This window comes from Ostrea edulis, chromosome 1, assembly GCF_947568905.1.
Source record: "Ostrea edulis chromosome 1, xbOstEdul1.1, whole genome shotgun sequence".
NCBI lineage: Eukaryota > Metazoa > Mollusca > Bivalvia > Ostreida > Ostreidae > Ostrea > Ostrea edulis.
This window is the reverse complement of record NC_079164.1, coordinates 77,801,243-77,819,819: the sequence shown is the minus strand read 5'-3', so window position 1 is coordinate 77,819,819 and position 18,577 is coordinate 77,801,243. Positions and strand designations below refer to the sequence as shown.

Here is an 18,577-nt window from a genome sequence, read left to right as displayed (position 1 = left end):
TCAAACAAAGACAAAGCAAAGTTTCCTTGATAATGTTTCTAATGTCGGAATAAAAAATAAATTAAAGAAATATAATTACACTTTTAGTGTGATATCTAGTATAAGCCTATTAAAATATCAAGTTTTATGAGAAATCATAATTATTATGTGTTTGTTCTGTAATTTTCGGTCAGCAATATTTTTTTGCATAATCTGCAAAACAGACAGGTGCAAATTCGTAGAATGTTGGCAAATATTAATTAAACTATAAAAACAATATGCTTATTACAAAGGCGAATGCTTTATATATATAACTAAGCTTTCATATCTGTCACTTAAAATTCGAAACAGTGATGTAGAAAAGAACATTTGTGACAGATAATAGTTTCACAAGACATGGAATTTTACAACCTTCACGGTTGATCGTGTCCGTTTCGATTGTGTTCAATCAGATATTCTAAAGGCACTCATATCATTATATCAATAACTAGATAATAGATTTGATTAGATATTAATCACAAGTACCTATTGATTCCTCGTAACGTCCAATTCAACATTTTTTTATGCGAGTCCGTTAAACTAGTTTCGGACGCCAGTGTATATATATATATATATATATATATATATATATAATCATATAATAATCAACTATCAGTTCCTGTGAGTACTTTCGCCACACGGCTCTTCAGGCAGTTAGTCTTGAACGTGTCATAGGTGCATAGTGAACTGATTATTATGTGATCATTTTGGATTCTATTCCTTTATCTATCTATCTATCTATCTACCGTTGATAGATAGATAGATAATAGATAGATAGATAGGGAAGAGCAAGATGTACAAAACAATTCTAGGAGATTTTTATAGATACTAAGGAGTTTATTGAGGTGTAGAAATACAAGGTGAAGGTGAGAGGTAGCTGTGTTGCAGAAGAAGGTAGCAAGGTTTTCCTCTAGGTGTGTCACCTGATTCCGCATGGTGGCATTACGTTGAATGGCCAATCACAGACTTGTTTTCTGACATTGAATACTAGACCTGCAAACAAAGGACAAAGTTGCTAAGATTAAAATAAAATAGTTTTTGAAAATGAATTCAGGATAAATATTAGTACATATATTGCCTGCAACAATAATACATTTGAAGAGCTAGAGAAACTTAATATGGAACGCTTGAGCCAATTTGTAAAATGACGAGAGAATTAGCCTAATACAAGACAATAAGAAAAATAATTTTGTCTTCACTTAATTATCAACAGAAATACGTCCTTGGAAAGTTTCATTAATTTAATCATACGTATAACTGACAGTTTTGCCTATAGAATGAAACACAAACACATGTACAATAGTTTGCATACTGTATTCGTATGAGCTTAATGTAATATTATTTACTTCATATACGAATATGTCATTGCGCTATCTTTTTGACAATTGATAAAGTATTTTCTAAAACATACGTTAGTTAACAACAAGATTGAACCAAGGTCATTAGCACAATGGTTTTCGAGTTACTCAGGCCTAAAACAACGCCAGTAAGCATATTTGTAATCGTGAATTTTGTGTTGATGAAACACTAACGAATCGTTATTCCAACGTTAACATATCATAAACTAAAACTTTTCATTCATTATATGTCAATTAATGTCCTTTTCATGACAAACTTGTTGAAATGTTTTAAAAATCAGAGTTTTAAATCACTGCAATATCATATTTCATGCTGTTTTCGTTATATTTCACTTCCACTAATACTGCATTATTTCATGAGTGATTTCTATATCCCCTCTGGAACGGTATGCGAATCCAAAATACAAGAAAGCTGTGATTTTTTTTTAAAGCTTGTTGATATCTTTAATGACTTCTTACATTTCGTGCAATAACACACTTACTCTGAGATTCACCTTAGTTTTGAACTCTATACATGTAATTATGCATATTAAAACAGAATGGAGGTCTGTTCGTATACCTATTCGTAAACCTTAGAAAAATATGTAGGTAGCAATCTTGTTTCAAAATAATTGTATGCTTATATCTAATGTTCGTTAGTCGGTACGACTTGTTCAGGGTTTGCTTACCCATAGCACAGGCGTTGAATCCAAGAAAAGACCCCTTCCAGCAGGTGTAGAACCGCATACACTTTTGTTCTGTGTCCGGGTAGTGACCATCGGGAAGTTTCGAACAATCCCGGAAAACTCCGCAAGGAGAATGAACGTTAAAAGCACTGAAAAAGGAATTGATTCAATTCAACGATAGAATATAACGGACTGCCATACTAGTATCCCTGTAATGAATCAGAATTGAAATAAGGAGGATACATGCATGTGTCAGTGAATTTTTACACTGTCAGGAAGTCGTGTAAAATACAATGGTTTCCACAAAGTTGTTTAACATTTTCCCACAGTGTGAATCATTTATTTCAAAACATCCAATAACAGTTTGGAAATTTCACTAGGAAGCTATGGGCTGCATGGATTGCATTATTTGAAAGTCGTTTCCTTTTAACTTGTGACAAATCAAAGTACAGGAATCCAGATTTGATAGAAATCAACACTCCAGTGGATATAAATCAACACTCCAGTGGATAGAAATCAACACTCCAGTGGAAAATCATTTAGCTGACAGATAGAATCATCTATAAAAACGATGTTCACACTCAAAACGCCATAATTTTTGTTGGATATTTTTTAGTTAGTATTTATCTTTTGCTGATCACATTCCGTAAAACATTTACATGATACCAATACTCGATGATTAAGACATATATCTTATAAGATGTAGGCTATTTATTGATATTCATAGTCATAAAGGTCCATAAAGTTTTCAAATTATCATACCAAACTTTGTGCTAGAATACATCAGAAATTCACGACTTACTATTCGCAATGTCCATTCTCCGTGTTAAACACCATGTACTTATCGCAGTGTACGGCTACTGTCGTTCCGTTCACACATTTAATATAAGTTTTGCAACTTCTGGCATATATTATATCCTGTCTCCCGAAGCAAATGTCATCGCTCCCCGACTCTAAAAAATAGAAAGAAAGAGGACATCAGTTTCATTGATATAACTTTTATGTTTACAAGCTTCTATTACCCAACTCTCTGCACACCGAACTTCATTTTTGCTGTCATCTGATATCTGAGATTGAAAACAGTCATTATGACAAAAGAAATCTTTAACAGAATATTCTGGGGGAACTCAGCTAATGCAATTCTAAAGTACCTGCAAAGCTAAATGACGCAAAGCCTGATTTCCCCCAAAGAAGACAAAATAAAGAAAAGAAAGCTACGTTACAAGATGACAAATAAAAAAGTATCAAAACAAACCCAGAACAAAATGATGGCGAACAAATTAGGCTGTTTCATTAATATAACTTTCTCGATTACGATTGGGGTACATGCTGGTGAGTGTATCCGGAATGAGAATACGACAATGTACAAATCTTTTAATAACTTGCAATAATGAAAACATGAAAAGAATTCTGATAAAATTTTAAAAGTTTGAAACTAATTATACGTGAAGAGATTTAACAATGACATCCATTGCCAAATTACAACTTGTTGTAGGTTATGCAGTACTCCGGTAAAAAAAAAACTATACACGAAAACAAAGTATGATTCATGCATAAAATGAATTTGAAGACTATGTATGAAAACCTAAGCACTACATTCCTACATCAAGTATCTAATTTGTATGTGTACATTTAATTTACTATTCCCATGTTAATGAGATACTCTGGTTGAAACAACTCGTTTCAAACATGTCCAATGACTAACCTACTAGATTCAATTTAAATATGCTACTCGCAGACGTGAACAAATACCTCCTCCACTTCGAGAAATCATTTATAATCGTAGTTTTCCGGGATTGACACGTGACTTGCATATGAAGGAGGATACGGTAAGAAAAACACAACCACGAACAGGACAAAAAATTTCATTTAAGAATCAGAGGATATGAAAGGTAACAGAATATTCATGCAAATACATTAATAGACAGCCATAGATCAGCATATGAACTTAAAACATCAATAGTTAGCTATTTTGTTTTGATAGCTTTTTTTGTATTTCAACATAGACTAAAGTACAATTTAATCATAATGGACTTCCTTGTATTGATAGAAACCATCAATTGCATGCCCGTGGGTCTAAATTTGTTGCATGCTTAGTTTGTCACTTTCGATAAGTAAACTGTTTCCGCGTGTTACTCTATTAATTTACAGCCTATTACTGTCTTCTCATCACTTCATGTACAACGAGATATATATGTTATCCTTCAGTGGGAACAACCAATTGCAAATTTGCTATTGTGTTATACTAAGACATTAAATTACACGCGACGGTTTTATTAGAGCATGTCCTAATATTTGCAGGTGTAATCATCAATACATTAGTACTAGTATTATTTTCAATTATATTATCACAAATCTTTAAAAATACCAACTCATTTTCTATAGTGAGTTTTAAATAACTGCAGTTAACATTTCCTCTTCACAATAATACACATGGTCCCGTGGGGATCTGGGTTAGAATAGGTCCTCAGTACTCCTTGCTTGTGTTAGAAGAGAATAAATAGAGCGGCTATTTGGATGAGAGCGTAAAAGTGGAGGTCCCGTGTCCCAGCAGGTGTGGCACGATAAAGATTCCTCCCTACTTAAAGACAGCCCTTTACCGGCAATGGTGACGTCTCCATATGAGTGATAAATTCTAAACAATATACAACTAACCAACAAAGCACATGTATACTGAATATTTTCTTTTATACTCATTTCATGAAAATTGTTTACCAAAAGTTATTTTTACATTAAATCGAATATATCATAGGTATGGAAGAATGGTTGCTTTAACAATTGAAAATTGTTTCTCTAAAATCTGCATTTTTGTAAGAAGAGAAAACATCTGAAGAATGTTAATGTTCTTTCAGGTACCACTGAAGCACAGACCTGTTTTGTTCTGATGTGAATGTTTCATTCAAATCAATTTAAAGTAAGCATTTTCTAATTTGTTCTTAATTATTGTTGCAGGTATTGCTATGATAAGGTACGGCTGATGGTAACTCAATTGGCTTATTTGCACAGAGCCATCGTTCAACACTAATTTGTCGATACGATATCGTATAGACGCAGAACATACCAGCTTACGTAAACAAAACAAATTCATACACGTTATACATGTAGCCTGGCAACGGGGAGGTCCAGGGTCCGATTATGGATTCTGGCGTCAAATTTAAGACGTCTAACAAAGAGACTTGTGTAATGACTGTTCCTTCGCCAAGCAAGCGAAAGCATCCAAGGCGAAAATCACGGGGTCCAATATAACCTTATAATCAGACGCCTCGCGTCACCGTAGGTGTTGGCCGTGGTGGCGACGAATACATGTACATGCTGGTCAAACTTCACGACATTTCACCTGCAGATAATGACGCGAAAATATATTGAATGGGGAGTAAACCAACAAAGAAAATAAATGCGCTGAAGAACTGCACTGAACCTGTACAGTATATCGATGTAGGTGTTAATCTAATTTACAATGTAAGGAAATGTATTTTGATTTATTCATTTAATCGATGCATAATTAATAACAAACCGTTGAATGACAATTGAAATGTCTTTGATAAAGAACTGCAGTATCTTTAAACAATGCGCAGCAATCAACATTGAATATTGAATTAACTGCGGGTTATAATGCATGCACATGATCACAATATTATGCATACCCATACAAGGTAGGTTTACATATTGATAAGCAATAGAATGCATCAACTGGATTGTTTTAATGAACAATTTATATACGTCAAGGTTTTAAGACGATAGCCTTAGGGTTACTTTCTTAATTTCTAAACCAACTTCATAATGAAAATTAGAAATAAAATTACTTTTGTTGTAAGAGATTAGGTAAACATGTTTTTAAAGACCTTCTCACGTTACTTTCACTCTATGTGTTTGTTTACAAAAATATGTACTCATTAATTAGATCTCAACGTTTGATTAGATAATGTTCACATACTATAAATGTACATAGACATTAAATCTATTTCAATACTGCATACCAATTTAAGTCGATATTTAGCAAATATTGTACTCTGTTTAAGTCAGACAGATTTGTTTTGTACAGGCTATAACTTGTACACAATGGAAACTTGTACACAATATATACAGAGTACATATACATTATAAACTAATAACATTTAATTATGCAACATATTAGTATGAAAGGTGAATATAACGAACAGTGATCAATCTCATAAATCCCATAAGCAATACAAAATAGATAGTTGGGCAAACACGGACCCCTGGACACATCAGAGGTGGGATCAGGTGCCTAGGAGGAGTAAGCATCCCCTGTCGACCGGTCACACCCGCCGTGATCCCTATATCTTTCTTCTTCATTACTTTATTTACTAATGTAGATGAAATCAAAGCGACGAAAATTAACGTTTACAGAAACTATAAGTACAGACAAATGCTACGAAGACCTCTTTAGCAGTCCCAATCCAACTTTGAACTAATTTCATTCCGTTTGTAAATTTTCAGAATTAAACTTCACGCAGTTCTACATAATTGTTTCAATTTTTCAAAATTTGATGAAGAATATGGCAATTGATATTACTGGACATTTGTTGGCTAATCGTCACAGAGCCAAATGTTATCTCCCGAAATTCATTGTCGTCGTGAATGATACTTTATCAAACTTGAGGACAATTTTAAGTTCAACTTTCAGAAACTACAATGTAAAAGAAATAAGTCATTCTTTCGCGAATAAAGTATCACTTTTAAAATAGAGCATTTTTATTTGGAGAATGAAGATTTTATTTAAATTCGAGATCATTCATAAGATTGTTGATTTTCGATGGATAGCTACTAAAAGACTTCTGTACTGCTGAATCGGATAATAATTAGCGATTGATCTTTCTGAACATGAGAAGCTAAACATAACGTTTAACCTTTTCTAATTGGATCTGATACCTTTTTATCAGAAATTAAAGAATTTGAGGGTTATATTCAGTTGCATATAACAATAAAATTCCACTTTCTTTTACTTATTGCATGCAAAAGTGTCTGACAATTGATCAGGTATACAGTATTAACATCAAATATAACAAATTAGATAAAAACTAACATTAGAAATAAAATAAAGGTTATGCCAGTGTTGTACTTCTATCAAGTAGTATGTTCGACTGAACAGGCGTGTTGATTAAGTTTAATCAACAATCGTGTAGTGTATTGTAGACACTAGCTGATAGTTTAACTTTAACATCGAGCTGTTTTTTGTTTATTTGTTCCTAAAAAGGGACGGGTTGTCGTGAAAATTTCACAATTTTCATTATATATATTTAGAACTGTTTCAAGGACAAAATTGTTTATAAACATTTCATTTACGTTACTCATTATACGCCTCTTGGCAATAATTATTAGATAAAGTAAACGTTGAGGTTAAAGGTACTCACCGTATACGGCAGCAGCTATTGTCAATCCACACACCGTGCTGAACAGAATGTAAGTAAACATCGCTAACGGAGGAGGAGGACAGAGCTGAAGATGCAACGCAAACGTGCAAGTTAAGCAAAAGTTCAACTCAAATTCAGATCAAGAATTTGTAAACTCACACTTCTAATGATCCAAGTACAAAAAGTTGCAATATGTAATTGGTTTGGGCAAGCAGGGCATTTATATATATAAACTATTTTGCATAATCAAAAGATAAAAACTTTCCAGTATTTATCAAATTATGTTAAACAGGGGCATTCATAGTAGACCCGTATGACAGATGTCACTCAACCATTTGTCTCGTGAATTGGCAATTTGCTGTTGTTATCAACTGGAACAGTGTAATGGAAAGGTGCAATGTGCTCTTTGTTAAGCGATATTCATATATCCTACTAACCTTTAATTAGCAATCATCGTTTTATTGGTCCGCCGGGATTCATTAGCATTTTAAATTTCCAAATAATCTTTGTGATTTCTCGATGATCGGTATAGACCTTGATTTACCTTCACTTCGTCGAATTTGGCGAATGGTTTCAGAGTTTTATGGATAATCATACCTGATATTTATTATCATAATTGTGGGGTTGTTTAGAGGCTTGATATTTGTCTAGTGGGTGTTGACTTGTGAACATTGAATGAACATCATGTTATATAGTTATAACATCAGTTATATAGAATTGTACAAAGACGCCCCCCCCCCTTTTTTTTTTTGCTAATGTGAACATTTGTGAATTTATGAATTTTGAGGATATCGCCTCGCATGGTGAACTAAACGAATACATCGAAATACTTCCTAGTTTTAAACGTTGGTACGTTTCTTTGAAGCAAGGTCTTATAATTTTCATCAAACTAAACATGTAAGAGATAAAAATATGCACACTGTATATTTATCTGACGAAGATAAAACTATAAATGGTGATGAGATTAGGGAAGCTATACGCAATTTAAAGCGCGGGACATCTTAAAAAATATGTTATTGAATTTCATATGTATTTTTACTACCTGTGACACATAATGAAAAGATGAAGATAACGAACGTTGATCGATCTCATAACTCCTATAAGGAATACAAAGTAAAGAGTTGGACAAACACGCACCCCTGGATATACCAGAGGTGGAGTTAGATGCCTACGAGGAATATGCATCATCTATCTAACGGTCACATCCGCCGTGAGCCATGTATCTTGGATCAGGTAAATGAAGTAATCCGTAGTCAGAATCAGTGTGCCATGAACGGCCTAAAAATTGTTATGAGACACGTCAGACAGATTGTAAATTGCAAACTAGATCATTATGACGACCATAGATTTTGCGAAATGCTGACTGGTTAAACCCCTGTAACATCAACTTGTTTCTCAGTAACTTACGTCGATTTAAAAACTGATCATACGCAGAACAAGCTCTTGCGTATCGATTCAGTTGAGATATATAAACACCATATGCAGGTGATAATGGAATATTGCTACATATATTTAGGAAGTTGACGATATAGAAGTTGAAATCATTGCGTTTGTCATAAGGTTGATTCGTTAGTTTGCCGTTGATATCTATTTTCAACAAGATATCTAAGTACGAAGCAGATGTAGAAGGTTTTCTGGTGTCTTATTTCGAGTTCACTGGGATGAAAGGTGAAGATAACGAACAGTGATCAATCTCATAACTCCTATAAAGGTGAAGATAACGAACAGTGATAAATCTCATAACTCCTATAAGCAATACAAAATAGGGTTGGGTAAACACGGCCCCCTGGATATACCAGAGGTGGGGTCTGGTGCCTAGGAGGAATAAGCATCCCCTGTCGGCCGGTCACACCCATCACACTGTGGCACACATCAATGTTGTGGTTCAAACTGTTTAAAATCGAGCATTCATGGGAAACTAAGTGTATATAAAGCTTTGTATAATCAGGCGGAGTCTTGTATTGTTATAGACGGCCACCTCAATGACTATTTCTGCAATAATCTGCGGCTAATGCAAGGGAATGTTTCGTCGTCACTTTTATTCAATTCATATGTAAACGATTTGGAAATGTGTTTCTTTTTAAATTTCTAAATGTTTGTCATACGAGTTATTTTTTCAGAATTAATTCCTACACATGTATGCGGATGACATGGTACTTTTTCAGTGTTGGCCGAGGGACTACAGAGTTAACCCCGTTTAATTGAGCAAGATCATAGGACTCACGACGAGTGTGACCGGTCGACAGGGGATGCTTACTTCCCCTAGGCACCTGATCCTACCTCTGGTATATCCAGGGGCCCTAGTTTACATGAAGCGCTAACTCGCATAAAAAGTTTGCCTGCGTGAAGCGTCGCAGTTATACCCTCATGCATTTTCAAAACACGGAATCTGTTTCTTAGAAATAACAATAATAACCGAGGGGAAAAAACGATCAATTGAAAAGTTTGATAAAAGGTATCCATAACCTCACAAGCTTATCTACTCAATCATACCTCAACAGATTTAGACACCGAAGAAAAGAAAAAATCAATATATATACTTCAACAGATTTGGATTACCATACATGAATAAGATTAACGTGACCCTAGAATGACAGACTCGTATTTAGTGTCATATTACTCCTACAATCAGACAATGTAATATTTAGTTTTCAAAAGTCTAGCTTTGGATCAGATTCGTGTTACACTGATTTTGACTACGGATAACTCCGTTTACCTGATATAGATATAGGGCTCACGGCGGGTGTGACCGGTCGACAGGGGATGCTTACTCCTCCTAGGCACCTGATCCCACCTCTGGTATATCCAGGGGTTCGTGTTTGCCCAACTCTCTATTTTGTATTGCTTCCCAGTAGCTAAGTACTTCGTTACTAGCTTGAAAATACGGATGTATATTTAATTGCTGTTATAAAATTTAGAAATTCATTTCAAAATTAAGGATTATCTCCCTCACGCATAGCTCTTATCCTTAAACGAATTTGACTCCACTTTTTTAGCACACTGTTTTTGCCTATAATAGCTCTAAAACGTCATTGTTATTTCGGATTTCAAACATTTCGGTTGAGCATCACTGAAGAGACATAATTTGTCGAAATGCGCATCTGGTGCATCAAAATTGGTACCGTATAAGTTTTACATTATAGGAGTTAATGAGATTGATCACTGATCGTTATCTTCGCCTTTCATTAGACACCGAAGAAAAAGGAAAAAAAATCAATATACTGGAAGGTGACGAAAAGATATGAAATAGAATTCATGAACGAAATGCATGTATGTATATGAATACAAATAAAATTCATACGCCAGGAATTTAACCAATTTTATACGGCCTTTGACTCGATCAGGTACTGAATAGGTGAATATAAATAGGCATTAATATACAGTAACTTCTTTAAAGAGCAAACATAATCAGGTCTCAAATTCACATCCAAATACATGCACCAGCTCAGAGTATAGCATTCTTAAAGTAACTTCATTATTGTGCGATTTATATGAATTTTCATATTTCTAAAAAAAAATTTCAATGCTCGGAAGTTCGAGGTTTACTATAATTTCAATGTTGTTTTGCTTGTTTTTGGCCTAAAAATATTTTTATGGATTATTTGAATTGAAATAACATACTGTACTAGAAACCCAATAAATTACTATCAATATTAATTACTTGGGTAGTTAAGATGGGTAAATGTAATTACAGAACATCTAATCATTGTACATCTATCTTAATTAATACAGCACTATTAAAATCTTACATTTACGGTTGAAATTGATACCAGTGAAATACAGCATTTACTAGCAAGTTTCAGATTGCTCAGCGATTAATATCAAAGCGTGTACAAGCATCTTTCTAGATATTAAAAGCTGTGGTTGCTGGAAGTTCTCTTCATTTTCATGGTGGTCGTGTTAACGTGACTTTCTTCTTTGTTATTTTTTAATAATGTACTTCCACATCTATCTTTCATGCCTTGTCCTGCTGAACACTAGCAATATGCCTTGTATACTTGAATAGATCTGATTGATTGTTGGGTCATGTAAGGGGGAGAGGGGTAGATGTACCGTGTCTATGGAATAAGGCCCGCGTCACAGCAGGTGTGGCACGATAAAAATCCCTCCCTACTCAAAGGCCACAAGCGTCGAGCATAGGCCTAAATTTTGCAGCCCTTCACCGACAGTGGTGACGTCTCCATATGAGTGAAATATTCTCGAGCGGGACGTTAAACAACATACAGTCAATCAATCGTATGCATCAAAATGCGATATTTTGGAGATGTATGTAATAAAATTTCATGTTCACCTCACTATCATCCAATGAATATTTACAGCTACTTTTTAAAGTTAACAAGCATTCAGGGTTTGGTAAAAATGTCGAAAGTGCTGGTACTCAACAAAACATGGTTTCTTAAAAAATATATCACATGCGATACACCTAATCAAAATGAAGAATGCTGGAGAATATATCACCTACAACTTATTTGAGAGATTGGATGTTCAGTTACAATGAATTAGGCATGTGTAATAAATAAATAAACATTAGTAGAGCAATATACTTTAGAATTCAATTATTCAAATATGATGCGTCTGTGAAAATCTATTTTACTTACCTGCTATCTATCAATTTGCATCATTAATTAATTTTAGTTGGTCACCTGCAAATTTTCCAAAAAGTGATTGTGCAATAGAATTTTAAATGCTAATTTTCCTGTCCTATTGGCAGGCAGTCATGGATAGTATCACAGAACTGTCTCGTGTTTTGGTTTTTTTTTTTACAATTTTTTTTCTGGGTGTGTTTTTAAACAATCTTTAAAGAAAACTGTCTAATAGACCTTGGCCTTTAGTGAACACGGCCATAAATCCTTAATACACTAAATCATCACACTACATTGCTAGTTCTATCACGGGCTGACACCCATTGCCTCTTTATCGCTTATTATTGATCAGGTGTAGCATTATTCCATTCGTGTGTCAAAATCAATTTGTCTTCACGTGACGAATTGCCAACCGTTCTTTGAAGTACGCATCTCATCAAAACACAGAAACGGTTTCTAACGAATAGAAAATTAGGTGAAAGGTTCGAAAACTTTAATTACTATCCACTACATTACGCATTCACTTGTGAATTGCCCGACAAGCCAAGGAATTAGATAAATTAATTCAACTTTTATTCTTTGTACAGGTTAATATGTCATATTAAAACAAAACTGCAATGAAATGAGAGAATGCATCTTTCAGCTCCAGTCGTGTGTATCTAAGGATGGATTTCAGTCCTGTTAGAATTCAGTTCGGACAAATTAAAAGATGTGTATGTATTGGTGTTTTCTTTAGGTTTCAACATATGATCGTGGGACCCTTTTTTCTTGTCTACAGTTCTAATATCTATCACTTACATGGGACTGTATTTTCGGCAGAATCAGCAATAGAGTACATTATGAAATATCGTATTAATATGTTATATTTTATAATGTACTTGTTGCTGACTAATCAGATCATATATAGGCTAATCAGAAGCCGGGAACTTCAGCTGATGTGCGGAAAGCAGGAACAGGGTTACCCCTTCTCTCCCATGAGGGACCTTCCCCGAAGAAAATCTTATTCTATTGTATGAAATACACAATAGTGAGACATGGAATTCTAAATGTCGCACAATATAAAGTTGGGTTTTTTTAAAATAAGAGTCTCATTAGTGGGAAATAAAACCTATATTGAATACACTTCACTTATCCTCTCCTTTTTCAGAAGAGTAGTTGATGAAAAATATCATGTAAATTCTTTTAGTTTTGCCTATCAAAACTTATTCTTATATTTTAGAATCTGTTGGGAGTTTAGAATCGTTTTACTCGAGACATTTCTTTTAATGTTTTCAATACAGGGAATGAAGTGATACATTGCTACAGAAGAAACTGTATGTACTGTTGGTGCATATCTTCTAAATTGTCTGAATTCTGACAAGATTCCATTCCTCAAAATTCATAGCTTAATACAACATTGTTTCGTATCGCAACACATGCTGTAAAACCTATCTTGCTGCAATTGCATGTATGAACACATAAATTCAAATTACCTTACAAAGTATTAAGAAAGGAGAATACAAAATAAATCTAGGTCAGCAGATCTAGGTCACCCGATGAGACCTAGCGGACTCGAGGTCATGTTTGGGTTAATTCCGCATGGCGGTCCAATATCTGTTATATAGTCACATGTTTGTAAAGCATAGTTAAATACTAGTCCAGCAGGGCAAGGGTTGTGTCCCATGAACTTTCCTACATAGCAAGTGAAATAATACAGGCATTTCCGGTCAACATCCGGGTATCTTCCGTTGTCTCGCCCGACACAATCTCGGAATGTACCACAAATTTCTTTCACATTGGCAGGACTGAAAAGAAAAACAAAGGTCATTACTTCTCTGCTTCAAAACATAGGTCTTACGTTTGATCATGGGTGGTAGGCCTAATATTAAGAAAGTATGATGAATGGCACTTCATGATAATGAGATGGTTAAAATGTGAATTTATTGTCACAAATTTGCAACACACTTGCTATAAAGGCTTATTGACATTTCCGATTAAAGTAACTACGGAGGGTGGGCGCTGTCCATTTTTGTGAAATGGGACAGGAAACTGTCATGTACGTTTAAGCAGGGAAGAATTTTAAGAAGCAGTCATACATAAACTGACTGATGAGGATGTATGTATATTTCGATTTGTAATAATTTAACAATTTCCTTCTACAACGGTATATTTCGAACCAAAAAATCATGTCAATATGTATATTTCCCAAAAAATTTCTATTCTTGATTTTTCCTAACTACATAACGTTGACAATATGTATAAAAAAAAAAGGTGTGTTTGAATACGTGATCGGTTTGAAAAGAGAAGTAAAACTCTGGAAGAAGTTTGTATCAGGTGTTCTATATGTAATGTCAGGCATCAAAAACGATAGCAAACAGACTGTTAATCACATTTATCTTGCTGGGAGCTAGTTTTAAAGAAAATCATTCTGTATTTGGACGTACAAAAACTCCAAAAATACATATTGTAAAACGCGTGAATATGTGCACCGACAATACTATGTGTTTCACACAGAAAATTTACTGATATTTTAGTTACATGTTTTAAACAAATCACATTGAATATTATCCACGTGTTGGTGGAAAATTTTCTAGGTTATAAATAAAACATTTACGTTTTGTAGATTGCGAATAGATAACTAAAGTTAGAAAAATAACTTGTTCAATATCACATTACGATGAATATTACATTCTTAGAAAATCACTCAGCTTTGGTGTGAGAATATTTAAGGGAGCAATTAAATATCCTTAAAACTGGTTCAATTGTTTTCCAACTTTACTCACTCGTCGCACTGGTTCGTAAGTCTGTTAAAAACCATAGGCTTGCTGCATTCAGTTATGGTGCCTACGCCGCTTTTACAAGTTGTATAGGCGCGACAGCCGGCGTCGTACACTCCATCGACACGCCCGACGCAGTTCTGTCCGCAAGCTGCAAAATTCGAAACCTCTCAGTTGTAATATTTATCAACACCTTCTTCATTATATACGGCGTCAACCATTTCAACTTATAAACAATGTTTTAACATGCTTATACGTTTTTCATTTTAAATCAGAAATATGGAATCGCTTCATTAAATGAAATTGTAAGCCTTATCTTTCCAAAAATAGATTTTTTTTAAAAAAACCCATAATAAAGCAACTGCAACGTGTTAATCATGTTTAATCCATGGTTTTATCACATCTACCAAGAGTACAATGAAAGGTGAAGATAACGAACAGAGATCAATCTCATTAACGCTTATAACAATATCGACTGAAGACGAATCCCCCCCCCCTCCCCCGAGAAAACCATCGTCAACCGAGGCTCAATTTGTGTGATATAATCCAAGGATTTAACAAAATCAACATACTATAACTGTTTATTACGTTTCCAATGTTTTGCTTTTAATGTCTACAAATTGTAATGATTGCCATTCCTTCACGAATGTGGTGTAATTATAAACAAAGCGCGCACGAATCTCGATAAATATAATATGTCTATTTTAACGGCTGGAAATTCTGACAGAAATGAAAGTAGGAAGTAGATAGAAGACATAAAATTCAATTTTGAAAGTACATGCGAATATGAACTTCAACGCTTCACGCCGGCGTACTTTTCATGAAATGTTGACACGCTTCATGAAGTAATCTACCTGCTTGAAGCGTCGCATGTTTCTTTTAAATGAAATTTATTTCGGAAATACATGCAACATGTATGAGATTTTCCAAATACATCATTTAAAAGTATTTCTTTAGAGAATCCAATCGCTTATTTGCCATGCAGATTGTTAAGAAACAACAGTTCGCATATCTGTGATAGAACATTATAGATATCTTACCAATGTCAAACAAAATCACAGTTAAAAGTGCAACTATCCCGTAGACCTCCATCTTCAGCAAAATGGCTCGGACAGCTCCGGCAGTAAATAAATACTCCCACCCACCCATCGCATATCTCTGTCGCTGGGTAGATCAAAGTGCGCCATTAATGAGTCTGACCGATGTTTGGGGACGTTGTCTTCCACCCAACAAAGTTTACGAAGATTTTCTGATTACCAGATAATACACACAGCTATATGTATATCGGGTGTACACTGATTTTGCTTTTAGAGAGGTTTTAGATTTTCAATCATTATTTAGGTTAGAACAACGCCTTGGTAACCGTTGATGTCATTTAGTGTTATAATCTACATGTATATGCTAGAATGCAGTCTGTATATAGGGCAATTCGCTCTTTTCATTTAGGTAATGACCCATAGAACACTTTAAAACAAGAAATTAAAACACTTGTACATGTACAAACAATTTTAGCACCACCCCTAGTGTTAGATTACGCACCACATTACATTCCTCCTCACACAGAACTTCATCATTGGAGTATACAGAGTTGATAGACTCTACTATGTTTCTTGAGAAGCATGTCCGGACAAATCCCAATAACTACATGTATTAGATATCATTCCGCGTTTGTGAAAAAAAAGGAATAGAATACTTACCAATATGCTAGCTAGCGCGGAGTAAAATTAATTGTAACATTTATCAATATTGACGCGATGTTTTGTCTCTCGGAGCATGTACATTTGTACAAGAAACAAGTCAGAATTAAAATTGCTTTACTATGACTTGAGCAGCCACTGCTCAAGTCATAGTAAAGCGATTTTAGTTTAATTTTTAAAACTGGGATTTAATTGAAATGCAGTCAAAGCTGTTTTGCCTGTGCGTACACATCTTAACTTTTCACAGTTCCACTGACATTTTCAATCGCAAACTAGATCATTTTCAGCCAAACTTCATAGCGAGTATCCTTGCGCTAGGCTATTTGTTTGTTTTTGTAAATTTGCAATCGCAACACTAGTCCTTTACGCCTGAGTATCACTGTACATAGTGCCCGTTTTTCACGATGAAATATATGTATGCACGGGAAATTTTACAGGTTGCTCATGTAAGATTCATCTCACCTGTTGTTTCCATTGGATCCCTGTTTACCTTAACTACTCTCAAATTTGTATTTCTTTATCGGATTTATGAGATTTATTTTGTTCGTTATCTTCACATTTTTTCATTATAAAGTTTCATAACACATCACAATCAGTTCCGAAGTGGTGCAAAAGTAGAGTCAAATATTTCACATAGCGGTTTCTTATGAACGTAAACAAGGGCGCTTAATTTCATTAAAACAGAAACAGACTTAAACATATTTGAATTCACTTCAGGGTGATGTTTGCACATGGGTTTTGGAAAAGTTTCAGATTTGTTACCATGTTGTATGAATATTTATTTTTATTTTGCTGCTGTTATTTAAGGAATCACTGTCTAGTTTGATGGGAAACGTGATAATATATGCACAACGGCTATATAAGTTTGTTCGGTGTGTGAGACGATTAACTGTAATGGAAAACGTGCATGATAATTTGCATAACGGCAGAGCCGTTGAATTATCACGTTTTCCACTATAGTTACTCACCTCATATACCCAACAAAACTAGACTCTGATTCCGTACGCACGACATGTCACGTCAATTTCCATAGTCCCCGCCCACTGACGTCATCACAAGTTGATGAGTATCATACATGTACAAGTGAGTTTACATTCTGGTGCAGATGGGAAATAGACAAATCCAGGCTTCGAAAGGTTATCACAGAGAAAAAAAGTTGGAAATGTAAATATTCTGGAACAATCTTAGGTCCACTTTTAAATTGATGCATGTGATTAAATTCCAAAAATTTTGTTTAAAATTTTGGACCTACACTTCGCCGCGTGTTACATCCCTTTGTGGAGTCACTCAAAGGTCATTCGGTGAAAAACCAAGTTTTCTTTCTTTACCTTACCAAACGTTCTGTAAGACGTTATTGCTGTGGATTTTAGCAAATTATTAAGCTTTAATACAAGTTAATGGGTTCTCGAGAGGAACGTTAAACAATATACAATTGATCAATCAATATAGTTGTTGACTGCAATGGATGGACAAATAACAAATGTCAAAGCTACAAATAAGAAAATTACAAAGGCCAAATTTTCAACCGGGAGATGGCGGTCAAGGGACGTAACTTGCGCGAAGTGTTCGTATTTAATATACATGTATATCCCAGTGACAAGATTTTAATTAATTTTCATTTTTGCTGCCACTTGTCTCTCTTTATAAAGGACTATGGTACTTGTAACCTCTGATTATATACAATAAATAGGGAAGGTGATGGTAGATTTTGCATTTAACGAGTCCACGTCACCTCAGGAGCAAAACATGTTTTTCAAAAAGGATGCATATTTTAAAGTTAATTTCATTATCTTCAACTGAAATAGTTTTACTTGAAAAACTTGCAAAATAAGCGTTCACAAAGATAAATGTCAGGAAACTTCAATCTCAAATGTACTTTACTTCTGGAATTAAACTTTTTTTTTTAAAATTCGAAATTGATTATGCGAGAGACATTTGACAATAGCACACAATGAAATGTACTTGTCAGAACTTAGACTCATCATTACATTGTTTAATGAAACGTAAGGATTGACGTCTAGAGTACAACTATACCGGACTCACATTGCTCTAGGTTCATTTGACCGTGACCCATTTTCCTTCAAATAGGAATGGGAATTCTTTTTTCCCTAATTGTTTTTTGTTG

At 34.5% G+C, this 18,577-nt stretch overlaps 2 protein-coding genes across 2 annotated transcripts; both read right to left on the bottom strand.

The window, feature by feature from the left end:
- Nucleotides 1-832: 832 nt before the first annotated feature.
- Nucleotides 833-7,621, bottom strand: LOC125680391 (uncharacterized). Its single transcript, XM_048919951.2, has 4 exons — nucleotides 7,417-7,621; nucleotides 2,844-2,994; nucleotides 2,045-2,190; nucleotides 833-1,011 (listed from the first exon to the last, which is right to left on the bottom strand). The coding sequence occupies exons 1-4, from the start codon at nucleotides 7,475-7,477 to the stop codon at nucleotides 938-940; spliced, it is 432 nt and encodes a 143-aa protein (XP_048775908.1). The 5' UTR covers nucleotides 7,478-7,621; the 3' UTR covers nucleotides 833-937.
- A 4,555-nt stretch (nucleotides 7,622-12,176) lies between these two features.
- LOC125680381 (chondroitin proteoglycan 2-like) lies at nucleotides 12,177-15,847 on the bottom strand. Its single transcript, XM_048919941.2, has 3 exons — nucleotides 15,796-15,847; nucleotides 14,762-14,906; nucleotides 12,177-13,783 (listed from the first exon to the last, which is right to left on the bottom strand). The coding sequence occupies exons 1-3, from the start codon at nucleotides 15,845-15,847 to the stop codon at nucleotides 13,528-13,530; spliced, it is 453 nt and encodes a 150-aa protein (XP_048775898.2). The 3' UTR covers nucleotides 12,177-13,527.
- Between the last annotated feature and the right edge of the window lie 2,730 nt (nucleotides 15,848-18,577).

Excerpts from the sequence above, each read along its gene's own strand:
- LOC125680391 (XM_048919951.2), bottom strand. The coding sequence starts at position 7,477 with ATGTTTACTTACATTCTGTTCAGCACGGTGTGTGGATTGACAATAGCT. Across the intron at positions 2,995-7,416 it reads AATAGCTGCTGCCGTATACG|AGTCGGGGAGCGATGACATT; the intron begins GTGAGTACCTTT and ends TCTATTTTTTAG. Across the intron at positions 2,191-2,843 it reads GAGAATGGACATTGCGAATA|TGCTTTTAACGTTCATTCTC; the intron begins GTAAGTCGTGAA and ends TTCCTTTTTCAG.
- LOC125680381 (XM_048919941.2), bottom strand. The coding sequence starts at position 15,847 with ATGGAGGTCTACGGGATAGTTGCACTTTTAACTGTGATTTTGTTTGAC. Across the intron at positions 14,907-15,795 it reads TGTGATTTTGTTTGACATTG|CTTGCGGACAGAACTGCGTC; the intron begins GTAAGATATCTA and ends CGAATTTTGCAG. Across the intron at positions 13,784-14,761 it reads CTTACGAACCAGTGCGACGA|TCCTGCCAATGTGAAAGAAA; the intron begins GTGAGTAAAGTT and ends TTTTCTTTTCAG.